This window comes from Prinia subflava, chromosome 4 (genome assembly GCF_021018805.1).
Source record: "Prinia subflava isolate CZ2003 ecotype Zambia chromosome 4, Cam_Psub_1.2, whole genome shotgun sequence".
NCBI lineage: Eukaryota > Metazoa > Chordata > Aves > Passeriformes > Cisticolidae > Prinia > Prinia subflava.
Window position 1 is genome coordinate 4351853 of NC_086250.1, and position 19132 is coordinate 4370984.

General features: G+C 46.4%; 1 protein-coding gene and 1 long non-coding RNA gene across 4 annotated transcripts in view; one reads left to right on the plus strand and one right to left on the minus strand.

The window, feature by feature from the left end:
• Positions 1 to 7895, plus strand: part of LOC134549555 (uncharacterized) — a 47204-nt gene extending 39309 nt beyond the window's left edge. For 2 of the 3 annotated variants that reach the window (XR_010080131.1, XR_010080132.1), the window contains one exon: positions 2307 to 7895. This is a non-coding gene — a long non-coding RNA (uncharacterized LOC134549555). The remainder of the gene's footprint in view (positions 1 to 2306) is intronic. The other variant, XR_010080133.1, reaches the window with a different exon arrangement.
• Positions 7896 to 8699: 804 nt separating this feature from the next.
• Positions 8700 to 14032, minus strand: LOC134549553 (uncharacterized). Its single transcript, XM_063395212.1, has 2 exons — positions 13681 to 14032; positions 8700 to 10288 (listed from the first exon to the last, which is right to left on the minus strand). Exon 2 carries the CDS (start codon positions 10274 to 10276, stop codon positions 8765 to 8767), a length of 1512 nt encoding a protein of 503 aa, XP_063251282.1. The 5' UTR covers positions 10277 to 10288; positions 13681 to 14032; the 3' UTR covers positions 8700 to 8764.
• Between the last annotated feature and the right edge of the window lie 5100 nt (positions 14033 to 19132).

A 19132-nucleotide genomic window follows, 5' to 3' on the forward strand; every position in this document is an offset into this window, starting at 1 on the left:
GCGGTGGCTCCGTCCCCAGGCACCAAATGTGGGATGTGTTCATTGATCCTCAGCTCTTCTTCCTTTTCCCACACAGCTCTGGGGGTAGTTCTGATGCAGGCATAACCTCTCTGCCAGGACAAAGCCCAGTTATAATCTTCACCCTGAAGTCTGATGCTTTTAGATTGTATCCTTCTGTGTCTTTGCGTGAGTTTTAAAATTATTCTCCAGCAGAATCACTGCTGACTTTAAATCTGTCACTGCTGTGGTTTATCTAAGAACTCAGTCTAACTTTGCTGCCTTACAAAAAAATAGCAGCCTCAGAAGTCTTACGGCTTTCCTTAAGGCTTTGAAGGCTTTCTGAATTGCCTCTTTTAGCACATTGTGACTAAGCCCAGCTAAAACAGAGAAAAATCACAAGGCAAGGGAGACATTTCGCTGCTTGTCTTCTACCTCACAACCCTGTCACCAGCATGGCCAAGTCTTTGAGTGAGATGACTTTATAGACAATGAAAAGCTGGTAAAAAATTAACTAGAAACACTTGAAGTATGTAAATCCTAGGAAGGTTTTGCCTTTGGGTTGTTTTATTTATCTCTTTTCTGATTTTTTTCAGGTCTTTTTACATTATATTTCCATCAGGTAACATGATCATTATAGTGTAATAGATCAAAGGTTAGATCATAGATAGATCTAACCCTTAGATCTATTAACTCAATAGATCATAGCCCTTGATTACTACAATTACCTCAAAAGTGATCTTTTTGTTTTTCACTCTTAAATTCATTCAGAGGAATATTCGTAATTCCCTGTCCCTCTGAAACTTCTGTTTATTGCACCATACACTGAAATACAGGACCTGGAGACACTTGGTACCTCCCAGTGTGGTAATGCCTCATTCTTTATTCCTCAGATCTAAAGATCTAAAGCCTTTAAAAATCTTCAGAATGCTCCTTTCAAAACCAACAATCCACAGTAAATAAAAATACTTTTGAAAGCATGTTGTTACAATGCAATTAGATATAGCTAGAGGTGTTCTTTTCAATGGCTTCCAGGAAATAGATGAAAGTAAAGGTACAGGGAGTAAACCCTAAGCTTTAATGTTGATAATTATAGAGAAGTGTAATCATACTAAACTGTATACCTATTCTGAGAGGTACAGCTGGAATACTGCAAGTACTGCTAAGTAGAGTGAAAACATGAAGGAAAAATTAAATAAGAACATAAAGAAACTCTAAATGTTCACATTACACTATTAGCATGAATGGCTAAATCACAGACTATTTTAAAGGTAGAGAAAATAACGTATTTATTAGCATATTTCATACAAATACCAGTAGTCTCATTTACATAAATATGAGTATCTATTGAGTATAAATAGCAAAATTCCACAAACTATATTTTATCCAATGAACAGAACACTCCTTTGGACTATAAATTCATGTTCACCTTACATCTTAAATACTGGTAGAGATTTAGTATGGTGTTGTGGGTTTTTCTCCTTTTTATTCTTTTTTTAGAAGTTTGTAAACCACTTACTGATCTGAACTTTAAAAATGTGAAGATTTCCATCAAAACTTCCTCAAACCTATCCTGTTTTAAATGAATTCCTGTAATACCTCCAGCTGGACTCACTCTCTGCTGTTCCACTGAATCTGCCCAGCCTGTGCTTGTGCTGAGCTGTTCACCACAGCCTGTTTGAGGACAACCATCCAGCCAATATCTTATCTACTGAGGGGTCCATCCATCAAATCCATGTCTCTGCAGTTTGGAGACAAGGATGCCATGAGGGACAGTGTCAAATGCTCTGCACAAATCCAGGTGGATTTCTCTGCCCTCTGATAAGAAACAGGCCTTCTGCGTGCCTTTTTATAAATACCTGATGTGAGCTTCCCAGCTTACCCAGAGGGCTGACAGGTCCAGATGCATCACAGAAGAGATGCAGCCTGTGATGCAGCTTTTAGATTCTAGGGAAAAAAAACATGTCTCTCTTTTACATACCATCAATCTCCAGCTCAGAGATGGTCATGTGAATGTGGCTGTATGTAGGTTATCACCAGGGCTGAAACAAACTGATTCATTGTGCATCCCTGCCAGCGGTCTATGAGTGATCATTGAATATTTTGTTCCATTAATTTATTTTGAGATTTTTTTTCTGTTTGCTTCTGGAAAAACTCCTTAGCTGTGTCTTATAAACTGTTTTAAATCATATCCTTCACCCCTATGTTTACCACTAAACCAACTTGCTAGAGCTTCTTCTCTTCGCAGTTTCTTGTTTAACTTCTGCCTTAACAATTCTGATGCCTTTTTCTTTTCGTTTTTTTCCCAGGCCTCCCCCTAAAACATTCTCCAGCTGAGTTATGCCCCTGAGTCATGGAATTCACACCCCAACCCCTCCACTGACGCAAACTTTGGAGAGCAGCTCTGTGGAGGATAACCTAAGCGCTGCCTCCCGAGCTGCAGTGTGCTGTCCCTCCTTGTTATTGTAACATCGATGTACATATCTTCCTTTCCTCATTTGTTACATCCTAATGTCATTAGGACGAGCCTGCAGCAATTTTAAGAGCTGCCTGCCCAGCCTCTTTGACGTCATTGCAGAAAGGTCTCGGCTGCAGACCCTGCATATACACTCTGTGATATAGTGTATAAAAATCCGTGTCAGGGCTGGCTCTCAGGGAGCTCTGGAAATGATTCAGCTGTCTGGAATGGGCAGATGGCTGCTATCAAAGTTTTATTATCACCATCATTATTATTACAGTGGTTTGTGACACATACTGAACTTTCAGACTAGTGTTAAAGCTAAAGTCTTTGAGCAACACTTTCTGAAATTCAAATCCCTCAGCTCCTTTCCAATCTGACTCCAAAAAGCAGGAGTAGGTTTAAAGCTAATTAGACAGATTGCTTGGTTCCACTTCCAACTTTCAGAATAATTATCTGAAAATTCTTGTTCTCATGTAAACGCAACTGTTAACTATTTTTAATTGCTTTGATTTATTGCAGAACTTAAATTCAGTACACATTGAACGTTCAGCAGGGTGGAAAGAAAATTTGCTTTAGTTAAGGGTGCATATGGATTGGATTGTCTACCAAGTTTTTACTCTTTGAAAAAGCTTGTACTCAACCTAGGCTACTGCACACTGCCTGCTGGAGGCATCCTCTATAACTAAGCATTCTGAGGCATTTCTGGGCAGAAATCTTCTCCTATTTGTTTTTCCTTCGTCATCAACCTGTTCCCCCTCACTTAGAGATGTCTCAGGCAAGGTATCTACAGGGCAAGATTTCCTTTATTAAGGGACAGTTTGTTTCATGGTATCTTGGGTTATGTAACCAATAAAGTGTATTCTATTTCATCTGTAGAAAACAGTTAGGGGATGGTTTCTTTTTTCTTTATCTTTTGTAACTCCATGGGGGAGGAGGGTGGATACCTTCTGATAATAGACCAGTTGTTAAAACCAGGTGGGGCAGTGTTTCTTATCTTTTTCATCAACTTTGTCCACCCTCCAGGGGATATCTTCTGTTAATGGGCCATTGAGGCTCACCACTGACATGACCCAGTACATCATCCCATTGTGAGATGCTCCACCCAGCGGGGAGGAGCCAATCATTGCTACCAAGATAAAAACTGAGAAGTAGGAACACCAAGATAAAAACTGAGACGTAGGAACACCAAGCATCCGGTTTTCCACTGGATTCCCAGAGGAAGTCTGGACCCATCTCACCATCACTGGACCCTTTTTCTACAGGATCATCTCTACTCCAACAGAACCACCCCTGTCACTCCTGGAAGATTTATTTGGACTGCTTCCAACATCCTGACCAACAGGGTGTCAGGTTGTATCTCTGACTCTGTCAGGGTTTTCTAGGACTTTTGTTTGGTTGGTTCCTTTTTTTTTTTTTTTTTTTTTTGTACTACTGCATTTATATTTTTAATATTCCTAGTAAAGAACTGTTATTCCTATTCCCATATCTTTGCCTGGAAAACCCTGAATTGCAAAATTATAATAATTTGGAGGGAGGGGGTTTACATTTTCCATTCCAAGGGGAGCTCCAACTTTCACCTGTCTTTCCAAACCAAGACACATGGTTACCTACCCTTTGTAGCTTCATTTTGTTCAGTATCTTCATAACACCCTGGAGACCCTTCCAGTGTCAGAAACTCTGCCTCTGGAAGTGCTCTTCTAGCCTAGGCTGGGTCTGATATGCTCTTTCCCAGAGAGAAAGGAAAACAAAACCACTTTTCATTCCTTCTCTTTCTAAGTATGGTTCTATTCTCTGTTCCCTTCTTCAGTAACAGAATTCTGCATCCAGATAAGTATGACAGTAATTGTTGCTTGTCATTCCAGACACTCACAGAGAACCACTAATTGTTCTTTATCTCACTACATTTAGGTGCTGTGGAATCTCCTGAGAGATTTAAAATAACCTAATCATCAAATGAAGGCACTTTACTGAGCTTATGTCTGCCTGGTTTTCAGTTAATTTCCCCAGCAACCTGGAGGGTTTGTCCTGGAAGCTGTGTCTGTATGCCCTGAAGTTTTTCTCAAACTCTACTCCCACCTGATAGCAGGCAAAAAATACATTTTTCTGACATCCTTTGTATACATTCTCTTGTCTTCCCTCACTAATTAACAAGACAGATAGTGGCACAGAGAGGGGGAATGAGCCATGTGGACTAAATTATACAGTGCTTAGAGTTCAGTGTATGAATACAAAGATAATTCATAAGATTACTTAGCTAGAAGAAACTAAGATTACTCTCTTTTACCCCCCCTACCTGAGACACTCAGCCTGACTTACTTCTCTACCATGACAAGCCCTACAGCTGTCCAAGCATAAGCTACTTGTTGGATGTGTACTTGGCTTTGTTTCCAGAGGAAAAGGAGGTGTTGGGGAAAGCTGCAACAAAACCAGTTAATGATGAGCTGAAACAGCACGAGAATTGACTTAATAAATAAACTTATGTTAAGTTGTGTAGTGTTGCCACGGTTTTGCTAATGACAGCCAAGCTCATTCACTCACAGTTCAGGGAGCTCCTTGCCTGTTTCTTTTCTGAGACAAGCACCTTTTGACACAGGTTCATAGAGACCCTTTCCACACCCTCCACCCAGCTGCATGTCCACATTTCCTTAGGGTCAAGGCAACAGACGCATTTTTTTGAGTTATGAGGAGAGTGATCTGAAGGAGATTCACATGCAAGACATGATGTTCACTCCTCAGAGTTCCCCTCACTGCACTCCTGAATTCCTGCAGTCAACAGCCCAATTCTTGAGTGCTCTTTCACCTCCAAAGGCTGCTGAGCAGGCTGGAACCTGGTCAGACTGTGCAGATGAATCCAACAGTTAGCCTGAAGTCTACATGCTCTGATTTGTGTTCATTAATTAGGTTTGAGTTTGCATTTTTTGCTATAGCACTAGAATCAGAGAAATTTGAACAAAAAAACAGACCATTTTTTTTTCCTTTTGAGTTTTGATTTTTTTCATGGAAATTCTGACAGAGCACTCCTTTCCTATTGCTTTAGGAAACATTGGCACTTGATCTGTTTTATTTCACATTTACCTACACAGAGCAATTTCTGTAGCTTGGGAGAACATCTCAGCTGCAGGCAAGAAGGAAAAAGCACTGGCCTCATGAAATTATAATATGATCTCTGAGCTTGGCTGGTGACCATCTTCAGAAGCCACAACAGGCAGGACACAGGGTCAGTCATTTCATATTCATTTCATATTCATATTTTCAGGCCTTTTCATATAAAGAAAATCAGGAAGGAAGAAGGGAGGGAAGGAGGGAAGGAAGGAAGGATTTCTGTAACATAGAACATGTTTAAGTTAGGAGTCAGTATTCCACAGATATCTAATTTCATGGCTATAAAACAAACAGTATTTTTGAAGATCATAGAAATAGGTCCTTGTGAACTTTTGAAGACCCTGAGAAACAAACAATAATGGGATTTTTACTTATTTGATTTGATGGAGATTTTTTTCCCCCTGGAACCAGAGATGACTTGGCATTTGAAAGAAATAGATGAATGTGTCATCCAGTATATGGACATTTATTTTCATTTGAGCTCATTTGGCTGCAGCACACAAAAAGAACGTTTTCATCAGTCATTTCTCAGTTAGAATTTAGCAATATAGAAATAAAAAAAGGCAAAACCGACTGTGAAATACCACCTCTGCATATAGCTAGATTTTTGGCCCCCTTGATTTCCTTGTCCTCTGTATTCCCACACATACCGTGGGGCAGAACAGGCTACTGTAGATGTGAGAAGAAAATGCTCATCATTCTGATTTAAAGCACATGTCTCAACCACGCTGTCTTTCCTGAGAGTTTAGCCAGTGATAACACATTAAAACCCTTCAGAGTCCACTCAGCACAGGGCTGTGTTACATTTGCACGTTGGCCTTTTCATTAAAATTCATGAGTAGCAGTGCCTTAAACTTGCCTACTACAAGGATTTTTTTGTTTGGATAGCCCAGACAGGCCCATAAAAGCCACCGGTGCTTTACATTCTAGATCCAACTCTGCAACAATAAAAGTCTTTAAAAATTGCACATATAAGGCATTAAACCAAATGCCACAAGAAAACTGTAAAACCCCCACATTGTATTCTTAAACTGACAACTTAATCATTCCCTGTAAGATTAGTGTCTTTGCCCTGGCTGAATTAAAAAAGATCTTACATTTCGTGGCTAGAATTCCAGTAAAATTGGCCAATGATACGCAAATATTTTCTTCTCCATTGAAGACTCCAAATCAATCATTTCTGGAAAGGGGCTACTTATTTTTTATTTTTAGGAATGGTAGCGTGAATAAGTTCTTACATTAGGTTAGTAGGATATATAGCAGATTGCCACTAACTTTTTTAGCTAATCCATCTATTTTGTCATTCTCACCTGAGAAGGGATCCTTTTCCTTCAGTTCTCATGAAAGGTTTAATGTCAGATTTTCACATTTTACAAAAGATTTAACCAAGTGTACAACATGACAAATATGGGTAACCCTGCTGATGGGATAACTACAGGGAATGAGGTTTTGAACCTTGTGGCAGAGGCTCTCCTGTGACAGCTTCAGATGAGTCTGCAGACAAGTTTAGGTATAGATAGGCCTTGAATTTAAGATTATTTGGGTTTAGAAATTATGTATAGACTGCTTATTGAAACAAAGAAAAGTATTTCATGAACCTAATTAATTGTTTAATTTTAAATAATTAAATTTAATAATGTCTAATTATGAAAAGACTAGATTATGTGAATTTCCTATCAAAAATGACAAACCCCAAAAATAGAAGACTCTTTGAGTCCTGGATTATGGAAGAATTTCTAGATTTTTTAATCAAGTTTGATTTAAATTCTCAACCAAAATTATCTTATAAAGATATATGCAGGACCTTGGCTCATATGTTATGAAGATGAATTCTTCAACTACCTAGAGAGTTTTTAGCAAACCTTGTAAACTAGAAAATGTAGCAATGTTGAATAATCACTGATATTTTCATGTTTTTAATATTTCAGTTGAAGGGGTTTTTTACAGTTCCCTGCATTTTCAGAATTTACTTTTTTACAGTTCCCTACATTCTCACCCCTGAATTTCCTATTTTTGTTTTTTTTTCTCTTGGAATTGGTGATCTATAGTTTGAGCAGCTCTTGGGAAGGTGTACAGAGGTACTCAGTTGCTGTTTTAAACCCCAGAGCAGTGGAAGCAGTACAGTGGTGATGGTGCAGCTGGTTGGGCACTTACCCAACATTTTCACATTAGCATTTGTGGATCTGCAATTTGCTTTTTGACTTCTCATTTGTGATTTTCAGCTGGTAATCCCTTCATTCTGGTAGTAGAGCACATTCAGCCTCATCCTTGCTGGGATTATGGTAACCTCTGGCAGAGGAGAAAGTGGGAGGCAGGGAGTGATGACTTCTGCAGTTGTCCCTGTCGCGGTGCCGTTACTAAGCCCCTTGGCTTCACCCCGAGCCAGCCCAGGCACCGGAGCAAGCGGAATCCGAGCTACCCCTCAGCGGAACGAAGGGGTCAGCCCTGTGGGTTCTTGGCCCTGGGAGAGACCTGAACGGCAGTAGGATAACTGAAGCGACGCGCTAAGAGCGAGAAAGGAGGATCCAGCCAGCCAGAGAAACCACAACTTTAATCCAACATAGCACTGTCCAGACCGAAGTGGAACCAGGCTGAACTGGATCCCGAACAAAGAAATGCACCAGCTTATATGCTTTCGGGGTAGGGGAGGAGAAATGGGAGTCCCTCTTTGCGGCAACCAATGGAACCTTGACACTTGGGAGATGAGGGGAAGGGTTGCAAGCCTTGAACCAGTTAGGGGATAGGGGAGGGATAACACAGTGGCGGGAAGAGGGGAAAAGGTAACATGTGACCAAGGGGAACTTATGAATTTCAATTAAGGGGGGGTGTACAGAACATACAGCATTGTACAGAACATACAATATAGGACCCACCAGCCTTTCATCTTTTCCACATATCTAAATCCTTCCTACTTGGTAAACCACCCATATATCTTTCAACTTCTCTCTGCCTCAAAACCCTCTTTCCTATATCCTTCTTTCAGCACCCTCTCCTTCTTCCTTAAGTCTCTCTCTTTAAATCCTCTCCCTCGTCTATCCTTCTTTTCCTTGTCACAGTCCTTCACAGCACCTGCTTGTTTCTGCTTACACTGTCCCAACTTTCTTTGTGGAGTCCAACTGAGGTTTAACATACTGAAATGGGGAAAGTCCAACCATCTACACCACCACATCTCCCCCTTTTCTTTTATTTTTGACCCTGTGAGTTCTATCTCAGATATCCGAATTGAGGGGGGTCCACCAGGTGTTCAGAACGTGGGTATGATTCTGCAAACCACTGCTGTTGAGTAGGCCATTGTTCTCGAGGAAAGCTGCGCACTTCTTCCACGATGATTTCAAGCTGTTCAGCCTGCTCGTCCTCATCAACGAAGCTTTCCTCCTCCTCCTTGAACACTTCTGGGCCTACTTCAACGGCTACTCGGTGGACTTCAGCTTTGAGTGGTGATGTGGAGGAAGAAATCAAATTCTGCAACATCTTTTTCATTAGTCCAAGGCTGGCAATGGCAACAAAAAGCACAAAAACAATTAACAGAACAGTTCTAAGAATCGATCCCGTCCAACCCGAGATCCCCCATTCCTTGAACAAATTACTGAGCCAGTCCCCGTATTCTTGCTTGATGTCTCCTATCATGTTTTCCATTTGTTTGAGTGCCTCGCGAGTCCCCTTGGCCCTAGATGTCAAATTAAAGCAGCAGAGCCCCTCAAACTCCTCACACGAGTGACCGTGGAGGAGCAGGAGGTAATCGATGGCTGCACGATTCTGGAGGGTTGCCTGCCTCGTAATTTCCTCATCTTTCAGGAGGTTTGATAGGGCCCTAGAAGTCAAACGGGATTGCTTAGCTACCCAACATTCCAAATGGCCTAATTCTCCGAGGGTCTTAGCAATGGCGACCCACGGCGCAAATACTGTGATTGCGATGCCTTTAGATCTGCTCCAATGGATAATTTCCTCATCGCAATTGTCTGCCAATTTTTTGAGAGAGTAGTCTTCTCTCTTCCTTCTAGAGTGTGCCAATAGATGTGCACCATTTGTAGAATTTTGTGTAACCCAATCCAAAATTTGTGATTTGTTGGGTGAAAACAATCCGAGGGTCCCAAAGGTGCACGGGCCTCCGGAGAGGTGAGAGGGGATACCTGCCCACGCGTGGTCTCCGCAAATCAAGAATGTTCCCCTAGGAAGCTGGCGGGGATGGGCAAAGACTTGGGCTGATTTTTGGGGAGGGATTGGAGGATAACTAAAGGACACAGCGTTGCACCAATGAGTATTAAAATGGGCTTTGGAGGAGACAAAATGACGGTGGTGACGCTGGACGTGGTCGTTGCGGATATGAAAACAAGATTCGGCTCTGGCGGAACCTAGAAGCTCCAGCTCCTGAGGCTCGTTTTCTAACTTTGGAAGACTTTTAATATAATTGTACCACGCGACGATGTAATGGGCATGCTTTAGGTTATGCTCCATTTTAGCAGCTTCTTGTCTAAGTTTTTGAGCATAACCTAGAAGCATCTTGGGCATCTCACGATCTTTAAATGGGATCCCCACGAGGCAGGATGCCATGGGATTCGCGGCACTCGCTTGGTTGAGACATATGTGGTCTTGGCCCAGTGATTTGGCCAAGACAGCCCAGACGTTCTGTTGCGGCTGGGGGACGAGCCACGCCTGGGCGATGGTCAGGAGACTGGCGAAGAGGACGGCTGAACTGATGGCAGTCTTGGCGCTCATGGTTGGACGGATCTAAACAGAAACTCAGAAAAACAAATCGTTACAAAGTGGGAAATCACAGAAAAAGGGGTCCTCCCAGCCTTCTGACTGCTCCTCCTCTTCCTCTGAGTCACTGGACTCACGCCTTCTGCGGCGGAGAGCCGCGGAGGCGACTTGAGGCTTTTCGTTTTCCCGGACTTTTGTTTTTCTTTCGATATAAGGCTTTACCCATCTGGAGGGTATCCACTTCGGCCCGGCATCAGTGGAGACGCAGGCGTACCCGCGCCCCCACGTCAAAAGCGTCAGTGGACCCTCCACTTTCCCTGTTTCGGGAAACCTTACGGTCACCGGCGGATGCTGCTCACTCAGGTTCCAGTCGCGGTTGCTATTGAAATGCCGCACAACGGGCGGATCTGGTTTTTCATAAGAACAATTTAGGAAATTTAACACATAAAGTGCCCTTGCCAATCTGATTGATGGAGTTTCAACCTTCAGGACTGGTCTTTGCTGTTGAAGGACCCGTTTGACGTTCTGATGGGTCCTTTCAACAATGGCCTGACCCGTGGGGGAGTGAGGGATGCCCGTTTTATGCTCAACTCCCCATTGCTGCAGGAAATCTGCAAGCTCCCTGGAAGTATACGCAGGGCCATTATCTGTTTTAATTTCCTTGGGGATGCCCATGAAAGAGAAGGCCTGAATGAGGTGTTGGATGACGTGGGAGGCCTTCTCTCCTGCGTGTGCGGAGGCATAGACTACACCCGAGAAGGTATCAACGGACACATGCACGTACCGGAGTCTCCCGAACGCTGCCACATGGGTGACGTCGGTCTGCCAGATTTCACAACTTCCCAGCCCTCTGGGATTGACTCCGGCGTGCATGGTCGGCACGGAGTGGGATTGACACGATGGGCACGAAGCCACAATCGCCCTGGCCTGTTGCCGGGTGATACGAAATCGGCGGACCAGGGCTGGTGCATTCTGATGGAACAAAGCATGGCTGAGCTGTGCCTGTTGAAATATGTCAGGCAGTGGGTTCTTTGTCACAGGAGCAGCGAGAGCATCTGCTCTCCTGTTGCCCTCTGCAACAAACCCTGGCAAATTGGTGTGCGACCTTGTGTGCATCACGTAGAAGGGGTGCTCTCGGTGGGACACAAGCTTTATAAGCTTCGAGAGCTGCGCATAAAGCGCGTCGTTGGAAACCTGCTGTAATACTGCCTGATCAGCTCTGGACACTACCCCTGTAACATAGGCAGAGTCGGTAACTATGTTTAGCGGTCCGGGAAATCTCTCTAATGCCCTGACGACTGCGGCCAACTCAGCGACTTGAGGCGAACCCTCAACGATTTCAACATCACTGTCCCACTGCTGAGTTTCGGGATCCTCCCAGGTCATCACTGACCTGTGAGAAGCCCCGGACGCGTCTGTAAAAACGGTCAAGGCCTGGAGTGGTTTTACACTTCGGACACTCCTCAATGCCAATTCAAAATTTCCATCCAGATTGAACAATTTGTGGGCCGGCCGATGAATTGAAATTTGGCCCGTAAAAGAGTCCAGAGCGAATTGTAGAGCTTCATTATTTTGAAGCAGAGTTTCCAACATGGGTTTGGTGATCTGGCCCGAGGATAATTTGATGGGGAGATGGATGCACTCAAAGTCACAACCGGCCAACTCGCAAAGGCGCGTACGTGCCTTGCGGATCAGCTCAGCCATGATTTCTTGTGGCCTCGTAAGTCTCTTGGGCCGGTGGTGGCTAAGAAAGACCCACTCTATGATCAGCAGTGGATCTCTCCCCCCGTGGCCCTTGGTGTCATGCTGTGTGGTGTTCGAATCCCACTGAAAAATGACCCCAAAAAGATGCGGGAGCTTACCCAGCACCACGAACCGAAAGGGTAAGCCGGGGTCACATCTGTGCGCCTGGCGTGATGACAACGCCTGTTGTACCTTCTCCAGTGCTTTTCTTGCCTCCGCGGTGAGCGCCCTGGGAGAGCTAAGCTCATCTCCCCCCTTCAATAAATCGAAGAGGGGTGCTAGGTCCTCCGTGGAGAGACCCAGCCAGGGCCTCACCCAATTCAACTCTCCGCAGAGTCGATGGACATCCGCAAGGGTCCGGACTGATGTCCGGATAGCCAATTTTTGGGGAACAATGGTCCGCCGTCCGATTTCCAGCCCCAGGTATTTCCAGGGTGGCATCCGCTGAATCTTCTCTGCTTGCAGCTCAAACCCTGCAGCAACTAACAAATCTGTTACGCGTGTGAGGACTCTATCCAGTTCGCTTGTTGTTGGGGCGCAAATGAGGATATCATCCATGTAATGGTGGATGATAACCTCCTCCGCGGCTGCGCGCACAGGACGCAGCAAGGAAGAGACGTACAGCTGGCACATCACCGGGGAGTTCTTCATACCTTGGGGAAGAGCCCTCCAGTGATACCTCTTCCTTGGGGCCGCTCGGTTGATGGTAGGCACCGAGAAGGCAAAACGCGGTGCGTCATCCGGATGTAAGGGAATTTGGAAGAAGCAATCCTTCAGATCAATAACTGCCAGATTCCAATTTCGGGGCAGCATGGCAGGGGATGGCATTCCTGGTTGGAGGGATCCCATGTCCTCTATAACGTTATTAATTTGTCGAAGATCGTGAAGGAGGCGCCAGCGCCTTCCGTCACTCTTTCGAATGACGAAGACGGGCGAGTTCCAGGGGGAATTCGTTTCCACGATATTACCCTTCTGTAACTGCTCCTCCACGAGCTCCTCGAGCGCCTTTAATTTCTCCTTGGATAGCGGCCACTGGTCAACCCACACTGGATTATCCGTTTTCCAATTCAGTTTGAGGATTGGGCGCTCCTCAGTGACCGCTAGGCAAAAAACCTGAGGGGGGTCTGGGATACTAATTGTGACCCCCCATTGGGACATGAGCTCCCTACCAAGCAGGGGCCGTTCATATTTGCAAACGAAAGGGCGCGTATATGCCAATTGCCCTTTCGGCCCCGTGAATTTCACCATGCGCGCTGATCTCTTAGCCGATTGAAAACCCCCTACTCCGGAGATATTCGCCGGCGCGTCCTCCAAGGCCCAATGTGACGGCCACTCCCGGGTGGGAATGACCGTGACATCCGCTCCTGTGTCAAAAAGAAGACCTTTATTAACGGACTCATCCCCAATGGACATCGTACATCGTATTATAGGTTTTTCTTCTGTGATCCGATGCACTGCGTTGACTGAAAGTGGCCTTTCCTCAGGGTAAACCTGATACTGATCTGGCCTGGTGTGTGGAATTGCCTGGGCCACTATTTGTCCCTTTGGGTGGAAAGCTGGGGGATGAGTGGAACGCAGCCAGACATTGAGGAACCTGGGGTCACCCTTATAGGTCCCCGGGTATACCTCAATGTCTTGCGGAGTGTATTTACAGTCCCCAACAACAATGAACTTACCTTTCCTTTGAAACGGCCAGTCCAGAAGGTCTTCGCAATCCACGCGAACTGGGTACCAGCTGGTATCTCTGAGGTGCGCACTGTGAGTGAGCCTCAACCTGTAAGGTTTACAAAATGGTGTTAACGTCAAGTCCGGGAAAGTTCCCTCCTGGGAAGGGTAAAGGAAATGCCAGTCCGAGATAGTTGTCTTGGTCCAGTGACCCCCAAAGGCGTTGACTGCCTTCTCTTCTGCACTGCCCACCCTGTTGGGGTCATCATGCCGGGTGGGCCCGCACTCCCCCCCTAGTTTTTTGAATTGTGTTGGGAGTCCTCCTGCTGCGGCCGAGGCTTTGCCAGCAAGTTATGCGGGCATTGGCTCACAAAGTGCCCTTTTTCATGGCAGAGGTAGCACTCGACCCGTGTTCTGGCTGGGTTCGACGCTGCCTGCTTGCGGGCCTGTGGGCGACGAAGAGTCGCATCTTCCGCAGCATGCACCTGCCGAGTTCCCTGCTTGCTTGCGGTGGTCATATGTTGAAGCAGGAAAGGGACCTTTTGCTGGCAAACTTGCAGCATCACCTGTAGAGTCCGTGGGGGTTCTGGAGGGAGACTTAAAATCGCTTGTTTGCACACATTATTAGCATTAGCAAAAACAATCTCCTCCAAAATTCTCTTACGGGCGAGCCCGTCCGTTACTTGTATTTCTAAAGCCCTAGTCATCTTGTCCACGAAATCTACAAATGATTCTGTGTCCCCTTGCCTAATCTGGGTGAATGGCGGCAGGGGTGCACGAGGCTGCATCGTGAAAAAGGCTTTGCAGGCCAGGTCTCGCACCCTAGGCAAAACTGCTGGTGGAATGAGCAGTGCCTGAATTTGAGGGGACTCGAAGGAACCTTCTCCCCCCAGCAATTCAACAGTAAGGGGATTGCCTCCCTCATCAATTGCTGGGAGTGGCAGGTGCGGCAGCTCTTCCCTCAGGGCTTGCCTAAATGCAGCAAGCCATAATTCAAATTCAGCCGGTGTCATCAGGCAAGAAAATAATTGCTTTAAGTCTGCAGGAAGGGTTGTCGCAGCTGCTAGGTCTGCCTGAAGGAGGCCGCGGAAGTACGGGCTCTCTCTCCCAAATTCTTTGTGCGCCTTACATAAATCTCGAATTATAGTTTGTGAAAATGGCTGCCAATTCGGTTTAGGGTCGCCACCCCCGCGAGCCCTTCGGTAGGTGACAGGCGCAGCTGAGAGATGCACTTCCTGGTTTCCATCGCTGTTGTCTTCCGGTTCCCTACCGTGGGAACCGGAAGAGGCAGCGTGGGAACTACCATTCCAAGATGGCCTCCTTCCGGGGTGGGGAGAAGTGCCTGGCTCCGCCCCTAGGGCGGGCCAGGGGGCAGGAGTGGGAGGAGTGTCAGCGTGGGAAAAGGGAGGGACCGAAGGCGGGGTTTGGGCGGCCACAAAGGGAGGAGACATCGGGTATGTGGGAGGAGCCATGGGTGGAGCAAGGGAGGGAACAGAGGGGGCGGGTGTGGGAGGGACCAAGGGGTAAAATGGGTTGGGCAGATAAAAGGGGTTGGGCGGGTATGAAGGGGTTGGGTCAAGGAAGGGATTAGATTTCGGGGGAGGGGGACGCGGGGGAGGGGTAGGAGAACGGCGCGAACGGGCGCCATCTTGTGTGTCGCAGGCGCCATCTTGTGGCTCCTGTGACGCAGCAAGATTAAATCTAACTTTCGGTCTATAACGTGGGGAGACAGGGGAAGGGCTGCGTCCCCGGGTCGCTTGTCCAGGGCGACCCGAGGATTCCTCAGCAGTCCGGACAAGACTGCTGAGGCTGGGGGACCGGGAGTTCTGGTGAGAGCCTGGGCTGGCAGACCTAGGGTCTGCGGCTCTCCTCAGAATTCCCTTCCGAGGAGCACGGGGATTGGGAGAAGGGGAACGGGAAACTGGGGCGGGCGGTCGCGTCGGCTTTTCATGCAGGGGAGAGCTGTTAGCGATCGTTTTAAATTTGACAATCAAAAACATAAAATCTTGGGGACATTTATCCGAATTGGCCGCCTTTTTTTCGATCGCCTCCCAGTAACGGGGGTTCCTTACAAGCTCCTCAGACGTATTACTGAACTGCACGGAAAGCCACCGCACCAGCCTTTTTAACGAACCGCGGGAGAACTGAACCTTGTTCTCCTCCAAAACTCTAACAAGAACATAATAAACTCCTTTCTGGGTGGTCGAAAGCGAGGCACCCATCTCGCCGGTGTTGAAAAACCACCCTCACCCAAGACCGGACCAACTAAATCTCAAACAGAAAACCGTAACTGCCGCAACTTAAAAACCGGGCAACCCTGCACTCGCTAAAGCCACCGATCCTCCCGGCGCGCGGCACACGCAACGTCCCCAAAAATCCGACTCTCCCCCAGCTCCGAGCCTCCCTCGAGAGCTGGCAGGAGTACTCGAACGAAACAAACCCGAACGAAAAGAACTAAAAACCGCCTGGGCACGACCAAACCGGGAGCGAAAACGAAAGCGTTAACCCCCCGGTCCTGCGCAGACTTCTCCTCGGAGCCCTCCCCCGTGGCTTGGAGAGGGGGTCCTGATCGCGTGCCCCCGACGGAGGGTACTTACCTGCGGTCTTGGGGAACCCTCAGCGCACAGAAGACTTCGCCGGGAGTGCTGCCGACGAAGCTACCTCCTGAATCTGCGAGGAGCGCTCCTCCGAAGAGGCTGCTCGACTCGCAGCGGTGGGACCGCCCTGGATCTGAAACTCTTCGGTGCTCGCGCCTGGTGCAAGCACCGCCAATCCTCACGGGGACCACAAAGAGGGAAGACAAGAGCCTCCACGGAAACTCAAGGCTTCTCCTCAGGGTCCCATCTGGGGTGCCAGCCACCTGTCGCGGTGCCGTTACTAAGCCCCTTGGCTTCACCCCGAGCCAGCCCAGGCACCGGAGCAAGCGGAATCCGAGCTACCCCTCAGCGGAACGAAGGGGTCAGCCCTGTGGGTTCTTGGCCCTGGGAGAGACCTGAACGGCAGTAGGATAACTGAAGCGACGCGCTAAGAGCGAGAAAGGAGGATCCAGCCAGCCAGAGAAACCACAACTTTAATCCAACATAGCACTGTCCAGACCGAAGTGGAACCAGGCTGAACTGGATCCCGAACAAAGAAATGCACCAGCTTATATGCTTTCGGGGTAGGGGAGGAGAAATGGGAGTCCCTCTTTGCGGCAACCAATGGAACCTTGACACTTGGGAGATGAGGGGAAGGGTTGCAAGCCTTGAACCAGTTAGGGGATAGGGGAGGGATAACACAGTGGCGGGAAGAGGGGAAAAGGTAACATGTGACCAAGGGGAACTTATGAATTTCAATTAAGGGGGGGTGTACAGAACATACAGCATTGTACAGAACATACAATATAGGACCCACCAGCCTTTCATCTTTTCCACATATCTAAATCCTTCCTACTTGGTAAACCACCCATATATCTTTCAACTTCTCTCTGCCTCAAAACCCTCTTTCCTATATCCTTCTTTCAGCACCCTCTCCTTCTTCCTTAAGTCTCTCTCTTTAAATCCTCTCCCTCGTCTATCCTTCTTTTCCTTGTCACAGTCCTTCACAGCACCTGCTTGTTTCTGCTTACACTGTCCCAACTTTCTTTGTGGAGTCCAACTGAGGTTTAACATACTGAAATGGGGAAAGTCCAACCATCTACACCACCACAGTCCCAGTGCCAAATGTGATGCAAGGGGTTGAAGCCTGAGAACATCTGTGAGCTGCACTTGAGGAAATGACAACTCTGCAGGTATCTGTTAAGCAGCACAGCTAAAAGCACATTGCTCCCCTAGGGAGTCCTAAAGGAGAGGTGGTATTAGGGGTTTTTGTCATATGATATTATTTAATTTAATTAAATAGGCTAAAGGAGAAGAGACCTGTCATGGTTTAACCTCAGACAGCAACTAAGCACCACACAGCTGCTTGCTCACTCATTCCCAGTGAGATAGGGAAGAGAATTGGAAGGGTAAAAGTGAGAAAACTCATGGATTTCAGAGTCAGAGCAAACGCTACACACACAAGCAAAGCAAAACAAGGAATTCTTTCCCCACATCCCCAGGGCAGGCAGGTGCTCAGCAATCTCCAGGAGAGAAGGGCTCCATCACATGTAATGGTTAGCTGGGGAGACAAAAGCCATCACTGTGGACATCCTATCTTCCTCCTTTTCCCCAGCTTTGTATGATGAGCATGATCCTTATGGTCTGGGATATCTTTTTGGTCAGTTGGGGTCAGCTGTCCTGGCTGGGGTGGGTGAGGGGTAGAAAAGGCCTTGGCTCTGTGGGAGCCCTGCTCAGCAAGAGCTAAAACATCCCTGTGCTACCAGCACAATTCGAAAACCAGGCTAAGTGGCCTAAAGAAGATCCCTTATTTTTATAACTACATGAAACTGCAGGTAAGACAGATTTAGGATTTACCCCAGCTGTACGCTTTCCTCCAGAGTAGCCTGAATAAACCCCAGGGGAATCTCTGCAGATATCTTTTTACCTTTGCCTTTCCTTTCTCCCTTTCTGATACAGCTGCTGAACTGTGCATATAGCTGGGCATTCTACAGGCAAACAGATTGGAATACAAAGGACTTCATGTCCACACAAAATATTAGATAAGCCTGGTCCTTCTGTAAAATCGTTTCATGCCATGTTCAGAGAACCTGCCAGGTGTCTCCAATTTTTGTCACCTGGAGAAAATTTGGAGCCTTGCCCTTCTCAGAAGTCTGGTGTTCTTTCTTCCCCATTCCCACTCTCCATGCTCTCCTATTTACTGCTGCCAGAGCAGGTTTAAGGGGGAGTGAATCTTGGACCATCCTTCCTCAAACCTTTTGCTGTGCCATGTAGCTCTGGCAGGCCTAGGGTGCTTTATGGATTTGATTTGTTTACATAGCTCCAATGTGAAGATTGCTCTGTGAAAGTTCTCAGGGCATCCTGAGCAAAAACAGGAATTCAGCTCCTCCTTCAGGGCCCTTTATAATTGATGCACTTTGGAAGAAAAGAGGTGGGATTATTTTTTTCTCGTAGGCTATCTGGGAAAGTCTTACTTTCTCACAGTAAATACCAGAGCATCTTTCATTTCTGGCCACTGAGGTGGATTACTGACAGAACTATGGTTTCTGGTGTATGTAGGAAATTCAGGCTGAAACTCATAACCTGTCCATTTCACTGTTATTACAGGAATAAATTTAAATAATATATCTCTGTTTCAAATAAATTGCATAGTTAAGCTCTTGCCTTGCTTTACTGCAGCATCTGGGATTCATCAAATTATTATACAGCTGGTTAGATGTAAAATACATTTGTGTACTCAGTGCCTGTGTTTTCTGTTTCTGTGAACTCTTAGTGGTTTATTTTCTCTTTATTTGAAATAAGCAAGTTTTTAATATTCTACATTTGGATTGTATGGACAGCTGAGTTTGGCAACTTCCGTCATCCTAACCAAATTTCTGTTATGGAG